The sequence below is a fragment of the Lethenteron reissneri genome, chromosome 12 (genome assembly GCF_015708825.2).
Source record: "Lethenteron reissneri isolate LAM-NWPU_2019-01 chromosome 12, ASM1570882v1, whole genome shotgun sequence".
Lineage (NCBI taxonomy): Eukaryota > Metazoa > Chordata > Hyperoartia > Petromyzontiformes > Petromyzontidae > Lethenteron > Lethenteron reissneri.
The window spans coordinates 12,054,621-12,070,232 of NC_083790.1; the positions used below are offsets into that span (position 1 = coordinate 12,054,621).

A 15,612-nucleotide genomic window follows, 5' to 3' on the forward strand; every position below is an offset into this window, starting at 1 on the left:
AGTGCGAACGTTGTACGCGGTTTTGTGAGGTCCTCCTGGTGCAGCTCCACGAGGAGGCCACTGTTTGTTGTGCAGTGAACGAGGGCCCAATGAATGCTATTTAAACATGTTTTAATATTTTTACCCGGTAAGGTCCATCTGAGCTATGTAGCTATTTTTCAGAAGCGACCTGGCCATTTCAAATGATACCCCAATGAAGTGGCTTTAATCGTGTGGACATTATTTTATGCCAAATTATCTCTAAACGCGTGACGTTGATTCTCAATGTGGACATCGAGAAAAATCCACGCGATCACGGGGATCGAACCCACGACCTCCTGTATACCGGGCGAGGCAGTTAACATCGCCTATAACTGAATATATTTTCCATTTTATTGATGAACATGCTGATTTTATTTTATTTCATTTGCACCACTACCAATGCGCCATCAATTACTTTGCGTGATATTGAATTTCTGATATGAGTTGGAAGAAAATTAAGATCATGCGGGAGAAATTGACATTTTGAGTTGCATGATGTTGATATTTGCAGAGAACTGTGAAATATGAACATTTGATGCCAGATACGAGACTCTGTCATGCTGCAGTCAGCTGCGCCAGGAGAGGGCTTTTTACCAGATAATGAAAATTGCTCTCCTCCAGTAACTGCAACAGGTCACTGTGTCTTTTCTTGCCTCTGTTCAAAGTACCTACAACTTGGAAACATTACCAGAGTAAGAGCTGGTGGGAGGTTAATCTCCAAAATTTCACGAAAAACTATTGGTTGGAAAACATCCGAATGGAAAGGAAGACATTTGCCAATTAATTACCCCTAAAATTGCATGCATCAGTGCACGACGCCGGCTCTGCATACTAAACCTGTGCCATCACGTATCAACCTACCAACTGGAGCACAATAATTTTGTGAAACACCATATTCCACAAATGTGTGGTGCCATTGTTGGGACCCATATTCCTGTGCATGCTCCACAAGAGAAATAGTGCGATTTTGTTCATCGGAAACAATGGATATTGTTTTGCAGGTTGTTGTGGACAATCAAGGCCTGTTTAGAAATGTATCTGAAGGATTACCTCGCAGTGCCAACAATGCTATAGTTTTGCGTTCATCCTAACGTTCTGGATGTATCGCCATCCAGAACGCCACTCACAATCTACAGTTAACATTAAAAGGTGTCCCTCCATTTAGTGGTTGTATCCTGCCTACCCATTGTTACCAAGGCTGACAAAGGCTTTTCATGGACCCACATTGCTATAAGGGTAAAGGTTAAAAATGATTTTGGGCAACTAAAAGGAAGGTGGTGAATGTTGTGCAAAAGGTGTGAGTTAAACCACAAGTGAATGCCCACTGTTGCAGCAGCTTGTTCTTGCTCTCTGCACAATGTTTACGAAACGGTGGGTCAAGGCTTGGCAAATGATTGGCTTTCCAAAAGTGGAAGGACGGAGAAGTTGCTCAACCCGCAGCACTCATGAGCAGCGACCTTCTGAGGCAATGCTTGCTCGTCATGCTGCACTTATGTTGCGCATGATTTCCGCGGTCGATGGATGAATAAACAGCACCTTTTGTGATCACTACATGTGATCACAAACAACATGTTGTAAATGTTGGTGTTAATCTTTGGGACGTGTGTTGGCTGCAGGTCAAACATCCATTGAGATCTCATCTTGGATTTATAAGTCACAGAAAATTATAAAAGGTTAAAATATGTACATGGTTTGGGTCAGAATCAGGATCTTTATTTATCCTGGAGGAATCTGATTAAGCTCTTTTTCAAAGATGTCCAGTAGGGATGAGTCAGCAAGTTAAACAATGCAAAATAAACAAAGGATACAAGAGTAAGATCGAGAAAAGTTAAGCATGCCACTAATTTAAAAAAAATTGTGTTAGATCGCGTAAATATAAACGTGTCGTTAAACCCGCCACTACGCAACAAAGCCACTTATTATGGCTTGTCACGTAAACAAAACATGCCAATTCGTTACTAGTTGAGCACACCAGTGTGTTGGAGAGTAAACTCACATTTACAATTTGAGTACTGTACGACGTTGCGCTGGTAATTAAAACCAGCCTCAACAGCAACAGCCAGAATTGTGGAGAAATCCTCCTGTTTCGCGATCTGACGCCAAAAACACTTATGGATATTGGTCGCGAAAGCCTATGTGTTAAATATTAATAATGTGGTTGTAAAAATTGGCCTCATACATAAATTACTGTAGATTTGTCAAGACCAAATGCAAGCTTGGGCAAAGCTCAAAACAACAATCCAAGAACACACTGACACAGTCTGTCACTGAAAAAAATAACTCCAGTTATGATTGATTACATGTTGGATAATTGAACCTCATGGCGGGACCCCGGGGTCCCGCCATGAGGTGAAATTGCATTGCTATTGCAAAAGCCAAGGTGGAGCTCACTGGCCACATGAAGTGCATGGAGCCACGTGATAAACTAGTCGGGAGACAAGAGGGCCAGGCTTGAAGAAAGCCACCCACCCCCTCGTGTGCCGTGCTGGCCTTCACAGGTATTTACCAATAACACTTGCCCCAAGTCTGTTCATGCGAAACAGGGGAACTTTATCTTTTTGGTGGGTCGTAGGTGAATGGTGATGGTGTTTTGTCTTTGATGGTGGTGGTGGCGGATAACGGTTGTAGTGATGGAGGGTGATTGTAGTGGCATTTGGTGGTGTCACAATCGGATATGAACACAACACCGATGTTTTCCCTGCTGAAGTGGTCCATGGTCCAGGCTTGTACCCAACTGCACACACCAGCGCGTGTGATGCGTGTGTATGACGATCGCAGATGCAGGAGGCGGCCGCGTAGTGCAGTGCTCTTCAACATTTGTTTCACTCCACGACACACGGTTCTCTGGAGTTTCCTCGATCATCGCGGCCACACCGAGCCAAACAACTCACTGTGGGCCCGGGTGGGTGGTAAAGTGTTCCAGTTATAATATAATTCACTCTCTCTTGCTCATGCTTATCCAAAACAAGGAAAAGGACTGATAATGCCAAAATCCGTGACAATAATTTTCCCAACTGCACGTGTCTTGGTGTCTGTCTCCGTATCTTGGTGTATCTCCTTGTCTCCGTATGTATCTCCGCGTGTATCCGTTTCTGCTTGTCTCAAGTGTCTGCATGTCTGCGTCACTCCACGTGTCTCCATTGCCCTCATCCCCTCCTTGAGAACCCAAATATTGGTATTTTATAGATATTTACCAGAGACAATACGTTTAATGTTTGTATTATTAATAATCTAGAGCCCTATTTAACACGCTGGAGATGTATAATTAGGGAGGAGGAATGTGATGATCAGAGAACCAAGGAGATGGAGTAAACAGTCGTGATGATACATGAAGGATGTCAGAGCTTGGTGAATGGAAGTTATGGACTTATGTGGTTAGAAGGCAGACAAATATAGGATTATGAAGCATGCTTAGGAAATGTATTTCAATCTCGTTTAAAATAATCAATATCCAGCTGGTACAGTGGGTTTACTCTAAACACCGAATAAAACATATGATCCTACATCTTAACTGCTTTAGTTCATTAGGGTCTAAGCATCCACAATATTACATGGATTCAGCTTTTCTTAAATACAACTCAAGGCCAACAGTTTAATTCTGCACTTTTATTATATTAACAAAAATCAACATCCATAGTGCATTTCACATGATCAATACTAAAACTGATTGTGTATTTCACAAAACTAAAACCTCAGGAATCGCAAGAGTACTGTACCAGTTTGATTTTAAGAGCAATTCAAGTACAGTATTTGTAAATCATTTGAAAAACCTCAGCATATCTCTCCTTAAAAGACCTGGTCCAAAGACAACATTCAAGTCGCCATGACAAATGTGATTCGGCAAGATATGTAAAAAATATCAACATAGATGAAATAAGAATTTTGAAAACTGATATCTTCATAATCTACATTTTTATAGTGGAGTAAATGATACATTTACTGTAATTTGCTATGATAATTAGATGACAATAAAATAACAATTTTCTCTGTTTTGAATCTGTGCTGGTGCCCACTTCTCTGTTGACACAGAAATATTAAACATTATTTAATCGTCAATAGAATGATGAACATTTGTATTGGGCCTTTCCAACACTTAGAAAGCATCCACAATGAAAGCATTACGGTGTTAGTTTTTTGTATGAGCGCACAATTCCTATGCACACACAGGACCTCGGCGCACACACTGAAGAATGTTCCTCGTCAACCAATTTCTGAAGTTGCGCAATGTCTCCACTTACTCACAATGGGCGGCATATTGGCAATGTGTTTTCGTCAACATATGAATGCAGCTCCTATGACTTTTACAAAAAATACCCTTTGGAGTTCACCTTGGCATTTTTGGTTTAATAAAAATCAGCTTGGAGTTGCAGTCACCTGCAAACATGCAGACTGCTACACAAATGCAGTGTGTAATCCCAAAGCCTGCTATCCGATTCCTTTTTTTCATTCAGTAGCCTGTTGCATAAAACACCATCAGCTACATTTACACTCGGTTTGTAATCTAAAGCAGCGTCATCTAATGGGCATAGCCCATATGTTTAATGTAACTAGCCATAGCAATTCACAACTGCCGATGACAGAAGTTACTAAATAAGGAGAAATAAAAATGCACATTTGTGCTGTTTCATGCGCAAAATGCCTAGAACTGAGTGTCACTATTCACATGCCCTCCACAACTACTCACATGCATCTCTTGAGAACCTCGTGTGGTTGACCATATTTAAATCAAAGACCTTAGTAGTGTTGTTGTCCTAGCGCTCTGATATTGCCATTAGCCTCCAAGAACAGCCCAGAAATCTTCTATATAACCTATGTGTCAACTCGGCTGAAGACCCTGATGTAACGGAAACCACATGCATGCGTCTCGTGGGCTGCCCAGCGGTAGACACCCCGAATCGTGTCAGTCTCTGCAGGATGCAGACGTCACAGTGCTGACTTGAGCTGGCTGGCCGCTGCTTTGTCCAGAAGCCATAGCAGCTCCCCGTTACTGGGCTGCACCAGGGCTGCAGGAAGGGGGTGCTCCTCATGGCCCTCCAGTACTTGCTGCAAAGAGACCAAGGGAGAGGCACTTTCAAGTGAGTAACCTGCAGAAGAGGCAGTTAAATTTAGCACTGCAGCTTTTTTAAAGGCAAGATATAAACATTTTTTTTTTGATCCAGGAAAAATTCACCAAGCATGAAGACATTTTTAGGAGGTTATTAATAAGTATGTTTGGCAAAATTACATTTTAATGAGGGTTTTGTAAGTGGAAGGGAACTGGAGTATCTGGGGACAACTTATGAATATAAGGGAATCACACTCAGAGGCACAAGAATCCGCATGCTCTACATGACACTCAAAAGTCCAAAAACCCACGAGCTGTACTGTCACCTCCTGGGCTACTCACAGATCTGTGGGGTTGAGTCACACAAACGCATCCACAAAACCTTGGCTCAAGTGCTGTTACTTTTTGCATTCCATCTATTCACGAGTTAAGTCATCCGTACACCCCCTCAAGGTCGTTAAGATTTGCAGACTCTGCCCTTGTGTACGTACCTCGATCCCGGCTGCGTTCCTGGGGTGAGCGGGCAGCTTGCTGTGTCTGCGCCTTGGTTGTGCAATTCCCTACCATTGGAAATTCGTTTAACCGACAATGTGGATACTTTTAAGTCGTGTCTAAAAACACATTTTCTTAATTACGTTTATTTTATGTAGCTCTACTTCTCTCTTGGCCTTTCCTTAACCTCAATCTTGCACTAAGAACGACGAGCCATGCCGGTGAGAATGCGCTTACCTTGAGTATCGCCGCCTTGCTCTCGCCCATACTGATGAACATCACGCATCTGGCTGCGTTGATCACGGGCAGAGTGAGCGTGATTCTCTCTGGCGGAGGTTTGGGGGAGTCACTGATGGGTGCGACCAGCAGTTTCGTCTCCTATCATTCAGCATGCATGGCAAACAATCAAATCATCAAAGCAAACTTTTAAGAAATAGATAGTCTGTTTTCCTATAACACAGTAGTTGTGTTCCTGAAGAGCACTGCGTTATGTAAAAAGCGCGGTACTATAAATAAAATAGGATAAAGCAAAGTCCGCGATAACACGTGAGATGCTAATACAGGCTGAACAAAGAATGAGGCACGTGGGTAGCATCTGAAGCATCTAGCAGCATCCCGCTTGGCGTAATGTTACGTCGAGGCAGCCGTACAACTGCTTATTCCTACTTGCGCGACGTTGTTCTGTTAACTCAATCGCGTAATATATCCAATTCGTATCCGCTTTAATAAAAATGTGCTCCCTAATACATTCATCGCGTTATAATCCAATTTGCGTTATGAAAACAACACGCGGTACAGGAGAATGGACTGTATCTGTATTTAGCAAAGTCCCTGAATCACAATAATATTTTCCAGCAGGAGGTTTAGTTAATTTATTTTCACAAGCATTTTTGCACGTGGTCAAACGGTGCCTGGAAAACACCCACAACATGACAACAATCAAGCGCAGCAGAGAGAGGTCTAAAATCACACTCAGTCCCTGGGCTGTTACAGGGACGCTCCCCATAACACATCTGGTAACCCATTATCGTCCGTTGAGACACAGCGATATTGAAATAATTCCAATGTTTGCCTTGGTTAACAACTGCTACTGACAAAGATTAATCTGGAAAAACCATTGTTCATTTATATTAAATGCGATTTTCATATTGGTGATGAAAAACAAACCTTGATTTATTATTGAAATATCAGTTGAACTCACAATCGAACACTCATTTTTTTAGGAGACATACTTTACTGCTTCATTGGGCTCCCTACTAACATGCAGGTAAGCATCTCAGCCACAGTACATCTCTAATCTCTGCATGACCTACTCGCGCTGGATTACAGGCGTATACCACGGCATGCAGCTAAGAATTTTAACGTTGTGATTTTATAATGCGTTCACAGTCTTGTACTGTATTGTGTGGCTCTGTAATACTGCAGTGCGCGCTATATATTTCAATCCCCAAGCGCTTAAGGGAAATAAATACTGTACATGATCTGGCTGATCTGGCTGGTGATATTGCAATGGTTTATGTAGCGTAATGTAGACAACACTTCCATTATGTGTATATGTTGAACTTTTGCCACCCGAATAAAATATATTGGCAATACATTGTCCACAGTGTTTAATACTTCTAAGTAAATCAAACTAACCACTCCATTCCAGATAAGAAAACAATGTGAAAATACCAAAGTTGTAGAGCCAAGGCTTAAAATGCCACGATATTGCCCACTTCGTTTAAAGTATTTGAAAACGAAGACATTACATTTTATCAGGTTTAGACATCAATACCTTATGGAATTTAATCATGTCATTGCTAAATACATGAAGCGAACAAAAGGTAAGAGTGCTACTTCATATATCCTTCTGAATGGGTGACACAAAATACCATTACACAGCATGTGTGGAGTGTGCTAATATCATAGCAGGACACAGCCAGGACATCACAAATGCAAAGAAAATAATGGCTGTGTGTAGATCTATGCAAAATAAATATCAACTCCCATACCAAAATATTTCATTTGGTTAAATGCAGGATTGTAGTTTTTGTGAATTAAGGGAAAAATTAGTTCAGTGTTTTGCACATTCATAGCAAGAAGTTATCTACAGGTAACTTGTTGCTTCTCCACCACAAGGCTAGATGAGCAGAGAATATGGAAATACAAATCAATATCAAACTGATTTATAAACATTGCCTACACCTGTCTGTATGTGTGTAGGTGTATGTGTGTATGTGTGCAAACGTTTACCTGCAAAAGAGGGTGTGAAGGAAACAGGGAGCAAGTGTGCCCATCCGGTCCCATCCCTAGCACGAGTAAATCAAAAACTGGAACGTCTTCTCCCGGGAAAACCTAAAACACAAGAGTAGAGTCCACTGTAACGACAATATGCGACATTGTCATCTTCAAAAGCTGCCTTAAAATATGCAATACAAAATACTGCAGCATTATTAGAGTGTTATTGCTCAGACTTGTGATTGGCACAACCCGAAGAAAGAACTGGCTAATTTTTTTTTATTATGCAAAGTACTCGACATACAAATTATACAGAAGGGTGTTACTCCAAATTCAAGGTTGCTCTTTTTACACCTCCTGGTTTTATTCATTTGCCTTTTAAAATAAAGCCACTTTGATTTGGTTGTTCAATGGCGTTGAGACATGCATCACAGTAATACATATGGCCACAGTAGAGAAGAGGAGATACTGAACAACTTGTACACATGAACATCTGTGAAAAACAGCTTTATAGCTCATCGGATACCTCGAGTATTAATAACTGTTCTGATTCTGAACATATTAGAATGGCATTTTGAGCATTTGACTTTGCACTAAAAGTAAACAATTGAGACAATGTGATCTAAGAAATCTGAGGATTAACTTTTCTTTTGCATATTGAGTTACATGACCAGACAAGACTATATAGGATTTAAATTGTGATCTCATGTGGACTTAGATCTCCACTGCATCCCCAGAATGTTGCTCAAAGTCCAAGGGTGATGTCTGGGCCTTCGCTTCCGTGGGATCTGGATTGTGGAACTCTGCCGAAGACTGTCAGGGAATCCGGTTCCATTGGGATCTTAAAGTCCCTCCGCCTAAAAAACATTTATCTTTCAAAAGGAATTTCCTATTTTAAGTCAGAGCCACTTCTTTCCCAACCTCACCCCCATTTCCCCTGATGTAAAGCACTTTGAGATTTTATGTATGGATGTCTAGATTATATTGTACAGATGCATTGGGTTATACTATTAAATATTGTACATATGCATTGGGTTATTGCACAAATGGAAAATTTAAAACGATACAATGTGTGACTGGTCATCCAGAACAGACCATGCAGCAAATAACGATGTAATGCCCGAACCACAAATACAAAGGAGACATTACAGCGATACACTCCGCTGCTCCTGACACAGTTGTCTGGCTTGACCACATGAATGTGAGATTGTGGTTGTTGCTCTGCACCAACATCAGCCATACGAAGAAGATTGCTCCAAGCACTCCCTTGAACTCATAGTGTTAAGCAGGGCGGCAGCGGAGCTCAAAAGCGAATCTCTGCAATGATCGACAAACGTGATTCTGCTCCTCGGCCAAGTCACCTCCCCATTGCACGATAAAATATTTTTTGTTAAACTACAGTACACAAAGTGGTGGATGAGTGGTGTAAAGTGTGGGTTAAATATTATTAAACTAAACTTTTTATTTTAGCAAGTAATGCCCACTGAGCTATATTGCTTTTTGTCAGAAGCGACCTGGCCACAAATTATAGTTCAACAAAGTGGCTTATCATGTAGAAATGTACAGCATCCGAATAATTTAAACGCGTGATTCTAAATGTGGAGGGAAAAAACCGGAGGACCCGCGAAAAAATCATTGGGAAAACACGCAAACTCCAAATATACAGGCGTCAGGGTTGGGATCAAACCCACAACCTGCATACCAGGCGAGGTAGCTAACATCTCACCCAATACAAACTTGTCATAGGAGCTTTATGGGTGGGGGTTTGTAATTCTGGGGTGAAATACAAATACCCACATTTATCTAAACACATCTGACCAGTATGGGAATTATTTGATGGTACATTAACATTGGTGCCCAAGCGCAATTAACATTTCACTTGTCAAACATTGCCTGAAACATCGCCGAGATTTTTTTTCTTTTCAAGCAGTATTATTGATGAGTTTTTGCTGACCAATATGGAAGAGTACATTCAATGTCCCATGAAGAAGGGATGCCGTGAATTTGCAGTGCTATCAGGCACAACATGTAACCAGGCACACATATCTGAACACATTTTTTTAGCAGATGCAAAGCTCTGCAAAGTTACAAACAGCTGCTTGACTGTGTTAACCCATCACGTGGTGCGAAGTCTCACTTCTCTCATCCTGCGCTCGTAATCTTGGGCTGCTTCCTCCACAGACAGTGAAGGGTTAATTGCTACGACCTGGGACTCTGGCAGGGGGACCTTTCCCAATAAACTGGCCTGAAAGAAAAGGCAGAGAACAGACATTGGATTAACTCTGTTCTGGAAATTATTATTCACCACACAACTATTCATCACATTTTTATAAATGTATCCATAGGATTATCATGCACAGAAATGCCTTGCACTCTAGTGGCAGTGCCTTACGCCAATAATCCCAACTTAAAGCCCACACGTCCGATTAGCACGGTTGGCTACGCACGGTGCGAAAAAAGTTCAACATACATATACATACATACAAGCCAGCTGGCAGGTTGGCCGGCCAGTGTTCGGGAAAATTAATCCACCACCACCGTGTCTCATGCACACGATGACTGTGCATCTCAGCGTGATCCACCAACCCCACCTCCAAGAACAGACAAGAGGTAGTAAGCCTGATCAAAGCCAGTGCTTGACCTTTCACAAGCACTGGTGCGGCTCTTATCTCCGGCGGCAAACTCTGTGCCCGCGGTGGATACTCCACATTTCGATGGCGAGGACCGGCAAATCCCAAGCCAAGCCAGGTGGCCCTGCGTGCGGACGTGGTGCGGAGTGGATTCGTGGTGGTTGACCCCTCGGTGAGCGGTGGCAGAGCGGTGGCAAAGCGGTTAGCGCGCTGCGTTGGTGCGATTCCCGCCCAGGGCCAACACCGGTGACGATTATCTGAACCGGTCCTGGGCCTCCCCTAGGTCGACTCGGCCTCCAATGAGGAGTACCTGGTGCGGTGTGTGGTTAATATCGCCACTCGGGAGACAAAGGCGGTCGGGCATGGTTGTTTGCCCACCCCACACTCTCGCGTGCCGTGCCGGAATTTCATAGGCGCAACACTTGCTCCAACAGTCTGCTCATCGCCTATATACAGGATGCGTGTGATGTGTGGTGTGTGCATCTCTGTCGGTCTATCGGCGGCACCTTGTACTGGCCGTACGTGCTGTCGGGGTGCTGGTGCGGCACGAGCCTCTCGTCGCAGAACAGCAGCCACGTGCGCGCCCAGGGCAGTCCGGGGAGGCCGGGCAGCTCTCGGCCGAACGCGGCGGCGACGCTGCCCCCGGAGAGAGCGACACGGAACCCCCCGCGCTCCGCCACGGCGCGCACCGCCAGCTCCGAGACGCGACGCGCGGCCCACGCCGCCAACTCGCCGGGCTCCGGGAAGACGCGCACCTGCCGGCTGGCGAGCGACATTGTCGAGGGCAGGCGGGAGGGAGGGAGGGAGGACGAAGGTGGTTGAGTTAGAGAGAGAGGTGGAAGTGAGTGAGGCGAGCGCGGAGGATTGGAGGGAGGTTGGTTGGTTGGACAAGATGGGAGAGGAGAGCGGGCGGCTGGACGAGGGAGGATGCGCGCCCCCTGCTGCTGCTACACGCGCGTCATTCCGCGCCACGTGCAAGTGGGATGATGATGATGGTGGTGGTGGAGGATGTGGCCAGAACCGGCCCTAGACCTTTGGGGGCCCTAAGCAAAATTTGGTTGGAGGCCCCTTTGATGTGTGATTTTTTTTCACCCACTAGCTAGCAGTGACTCTAGGGGGCCCTCTGCTGGCCACGGGGCCCTTTGCAATTGCAAGGGTCGCTTAGTGGCTGGGCCGGCTCTGGATGTGGCACGTGGGGGCCGGTAGCGTAGCGGTGAGCGCGCTGCGAACACGGCAGCCCGAGTTCGATTCCCGCTCGCGGCCAACACCAGTGACGATTATTTGCAGCGGTTCTGCCCCCCCCCCCTAGGTCGACTCAGCCTCAAACAAGTACCTGGTGCGTTTGTGTCTAAACATCTTCACTTGGGAAACAAAATCAGACGGAGCGTGGTGCCGGCTACCCTGCCCCTCTCGTGTGCCGTACCGACCTTCATCGGTGCTCGCTAACAGCACTTGTCTCATTGAAACCTCCTTTGCCAGTAGCAAAATATAATAGTTTTTTTACCCTTTTATCTGGCTCTAAGAAAAGCTGTCTCGGGTGTGAACCAATCAATTTCAAGGACAGTGCATATCATTATCAGAGTTGTGTTTTTTGTGTGCATTCCGACCGCAGGTATTGTGGTCAATGCAAACATGACTCCTTGTAAAAAAAGGTGTCAGTTTTGTTGCCAGATAAAAGGGTAAAAAAACAATTATCAGCACTTGCCCCCACAGTCTGTGACGGGCTATCGGAAGGGCGAGCGTCCCGAAGCGCATCTGAAAGCGCGCGATTCGGTCACCGCTGTCTTTTTATTCGAATGTTCGCCAAAAGCCGCCGCTGCGAGAATGATCGGAGTTTGCATGATCGGGGTTCATGCTCCTTCACGAGATCAGCAAGGTAGTGTGGTTCATTAGTGGCACGCACTTTGTGTGTAATGAGTGCGAACTTATGTGTTCGTTATCATCGGGGTGGCGAGGGGGTACTGCAGAGCCCTCGCTTGTCCCAGTGACCCCCCTGTGACCCTCCTGGCCACCACCACGCCACCCTCGCCTGCACCACTGGCCACTGCACGGACACCCATTTGAATATGGACACGACACAGATACATGATACCGGTAACGCTGTGGGTGCGATTTCAACATCCACGTTTGAATTTCTACCGCACGTAATTTTATTCGAGATGTATCATCGATAATTGACATTCCTCTTGTCAATCCACTGTTGGATGAAGCCCTCCCAAAACACCATATAGCTCATTGAGTTGTGTGGCCATACTTCACCACGCTGGTCAATGCGAGTTGGTAAATGGAGAGGTGCCGAACACCGGTTCTGATATCACTCGCCACTGATGTCAGCCGTGGCCGGGAATCGAGCTGAGGTCTCCGGGTTCAAACTTCAGCGTGCTAACCACTTCGCCACCGCTCCACCCATACGTGCAATGTACATTAACAGAGTACTGTACTGTATATATTTCACAATTGAATACTGTAATGTTGTAAATATGTCTGCGTTAAAATACAATGCTGGAAGCACTATTTGTGCACGTGCACTCAGTCTTCCACGTCGTCTTTATTCGTCGTGTTAAGTGTTTTTAAAATTAATAATTAAAGCAAAAGTCAACCTTTAAAATACTCGACATGTATAGATGCAACCTCCGAAGTTGGTGGGCTTTCAACGTCACTTTCAAAGATACGAGCTCTTAAAACAACAGGCGCGCGTGGTGAATTCCAATCAATCCTATCAACTCCCACTTCGCACTCTACACGTGCTGTACTGTGTTCGCTAATGTCACGAGTACTGGTAGTGACCCTTCTCCATCGCACATCAAACTATAACGAAGGGCCCTTGCCTGAAACGTCGCCTATTATATATACTTCTCCTTTTAAGGCAAACGCATAGCTGTCAACCCCTTAGTGCCTATCTTATTACAGACCAAGTCAGACCTAATTGGTCACCCCGTGCCCTTATACATCCCAACGTTCATCATACAGTCCCATCACAAGGGACAAACACAAATAGACAAATAAATGTTTGCCCGAAAAAGATGGCTGTACACCTATGGACCTGAAAACAACATTTCCCCACACAAGAATACGGCTAAAACGTATAGGTTGACAAGTATGTAAACGTGTGATGATGAATGTATGGAGGTATTTAAAAATAAATAATTTGTCCACCAACGCAGCAGCAGCATCAACAATTGTATGCGCTGAACTTCTTTCGCACCGTACGTAGCCAACCGTGCTAATCGGAGGTGCGTCACTGGTGTTGGCCGTGAATTTTGCTTTAAAGACAGAGCGGGCAGCAGTGTCGGTGTCTCGAATGCCGCCACTGGCGGTGCTGGCCAGCTGATCGAACGTTCAGTTTCCACTCGGCGTTTCAGCTGCCGGGGTCGGCCGCTCGACCCGGATCGGGAAACGCCGTGACCACGACTCTCGCGTTCAGCTCAACCCCGCCTCCCCAGCGTCGTGCGCTTGCAAAGCGATCGGAAGACGGCGGCGCCACCAAACAGCCCCGATCGCAACACCTAAAGCTGACGACAATTCAACCGACTCGGAATTCCAAGCTCGCTTGCTCCAGCAAAAGCTGTCATTGTTAAAGCATGCCGTCAGCTCAAATCCGGGGCATATACCACGACACGAACTTGTCTGGGCGAGGGATACGGGAAGGGATGAAGAGACACTGTGCCAGGGCACGGAAGTGGTTTTGGGAGCTCGTTCTGGACTCACTGGGTGCGCGTGAGCTCCTGCACGCACAGCAGCAGCAACAGCAGAGTTGAGAAGAAGCCGCCGAGTGGTGCTGCCCTCATCACGGCCAGTGCTGGCAACTGCAAAACCCGCGGCGTTCAAACAAAAAAACTCCCCCGCCACACCAACAGAGGGCAGAGCAGACATTGCGGGTCAATGCATGCACTCACAGAAGGCCACGTGGTTGATAATTAATGGTGTAAATACTGTAATATTTGTACATACACATGGAGAGATAGCTACGTGAATTAGGCCTATTGCCGACTTGTTGATATTGTTGATTTTGTTACCACATTTCTGGGAGACGCAGCGGCCCACTTTTACAAAGCCACGCCGACTCAGTCACTCGTCCAGTCCACACACTGGACCTGTTTCAACCTTCTGGGTCTCATCAGTAGAGTTAAACAAATGCTGCTGGATCAATTGAAGTTTTTGGCAAGAGCATATGCTTCGGCACCACTGCCAATGCAGCAGTATCACCGACTAATGCCAGGAAGTGTAAACAATTACACTGGTCAACAAGAAAAAACTTTTTTTTCTGGCCTGGACTTTTGCAGCTGTTTTAGACTAATTTCAGGGTGCTGATTCCAAATCTGATCTCAGATTTACTCTATCACATCTCATTTTTATGCTATCGGCATACCCCATTTCCATTGATTTTACCCGAAATTAACTCTGTCACTTATGATTGCAAGTCGTTGCGAGTCAGTGACTGCTTTAGTGTTAAAATATGGTTCTGTATTTTTAGGATAGTGTGTTTATAATATCATTTTATGTAGATATCCACATTTATTGAATATTTTTCTTCTGCAGTTTTTATTGGAAATGCAATATTTGCTACCTCAAAAACCTGATGTGATAGACAAAAACTGATGCCAGATTTGTAATCAGCATCCCAAAATTACCTTAAAACCGTTGGAATACCTTATGCCAGAAAAGTTGTGTTGACCAGTGTTATTGTGTGCTCTTTGATCATTGTTGTGATACTACAATGCATTGATGGCTCTTCCTCACAAAATTATGGATTTAAACTAGGGTTAAAATATGGTAAAGATTAAGACTCGTTCAGCCACGAACACAGGGGTGGGTGGACCTGCGGTTCTGGAGCCGCACGCGACTCTTTAAGGACTGCTTGGTGACTTGATTCACAAGCATTCTGGTGGCTCTTGAAATATTTACGGTATTTTTTTTCTACCGAATTCGAAAAAAATTGCTCCTCTTGTTATTTTTGTTGCCGACCCCTGAACTAAGACAACTAATTTGTGTCGCACCATCGAGTTAAGCCCGTTAGTTCAGCACACGGTAAATATTGAGCTGTGTGTGGGTCTGCCCGTTGCCGGTACAAAGGGAATTGCGTATCCCATGTAGACACGTGTAGGGTTATCACAAATAACTAGAGAGCAGAGACTCTTACTGGTAGGAACCTCCTAGTTACACCAGCCCACGGGGGATTATTGTGTCCGTCCGTCCGTCGTGCAG

General features: G+C 44.8%; 1 protein-coding gene across 2 annotated transcripts; it reads right to left on the bottom strand.

The window, feature by feature from the left end:
• Positions 1-3,612: 3,612 nt before the first annotated feature.
• Positions 3,613-14,246, bottom strand: PGLS (6-phosphogluconolactonase). Of its 2 annotated transcripts, XM_061550741.1 has the most exons (6): positions 14,116-14,246; positions 10,914-11,169; positions 9,915-10,022; positions 7,793-7,894; positions 5,795-5,935; positions 3,613-5,064 (listed from the first exon to the last, which is right to left on the bottom strand). In XM_061550741.1, the coding sequence occupies exons 1-6, from the start codon at positions 14,193-14,195 to the stop codon at positions 4,945-4,947; spliced, it is 807 nt and encodes a 268-aa protein (XP_061406725.1). In that variant the 5' UTR covers positions 14,196-14,246; the 3' UTR covers positions 3,613-4,944. The 2 variants fall into 2 exon arrangements, with proteins under 2 accessions (XP_061406725.1, XP_061406727.1); XM_061550743.1 differs by lacking the exon at positions 14,116-14,246 and having other exon boundaries at positions 10,914-11,381.
• Between the last annotated feature and the right edge of the window lie 1,366 nt (positions 14,247-15,612).

Excerpts from the sequence above, each read along its gene's own strand:
- PGLS (XM_061550741.1), bottom strand. The coding sequence starts at position 14,195 with ATGAGGGCAGCACCACTCGGCGGCTTCTTCTCAACTCTGCTGTTGCTG. Across the intron at positions 10,023-10,913 it reads GCACGTACGGCCAGTACAAG|GCCAGTTTATTGGGAAAGGT; the intron begins GTGCCGCCGATA and ends CTTTTCTTTCAG. Across the intron at positions 7,895-9,914 it reads ACGAGCGCAGGATGAGAGAA|GTTTTCCCGGGAGAAGACGT; the intron begins GTGAGACTTCGC and ends CTTGTGTTTTAG.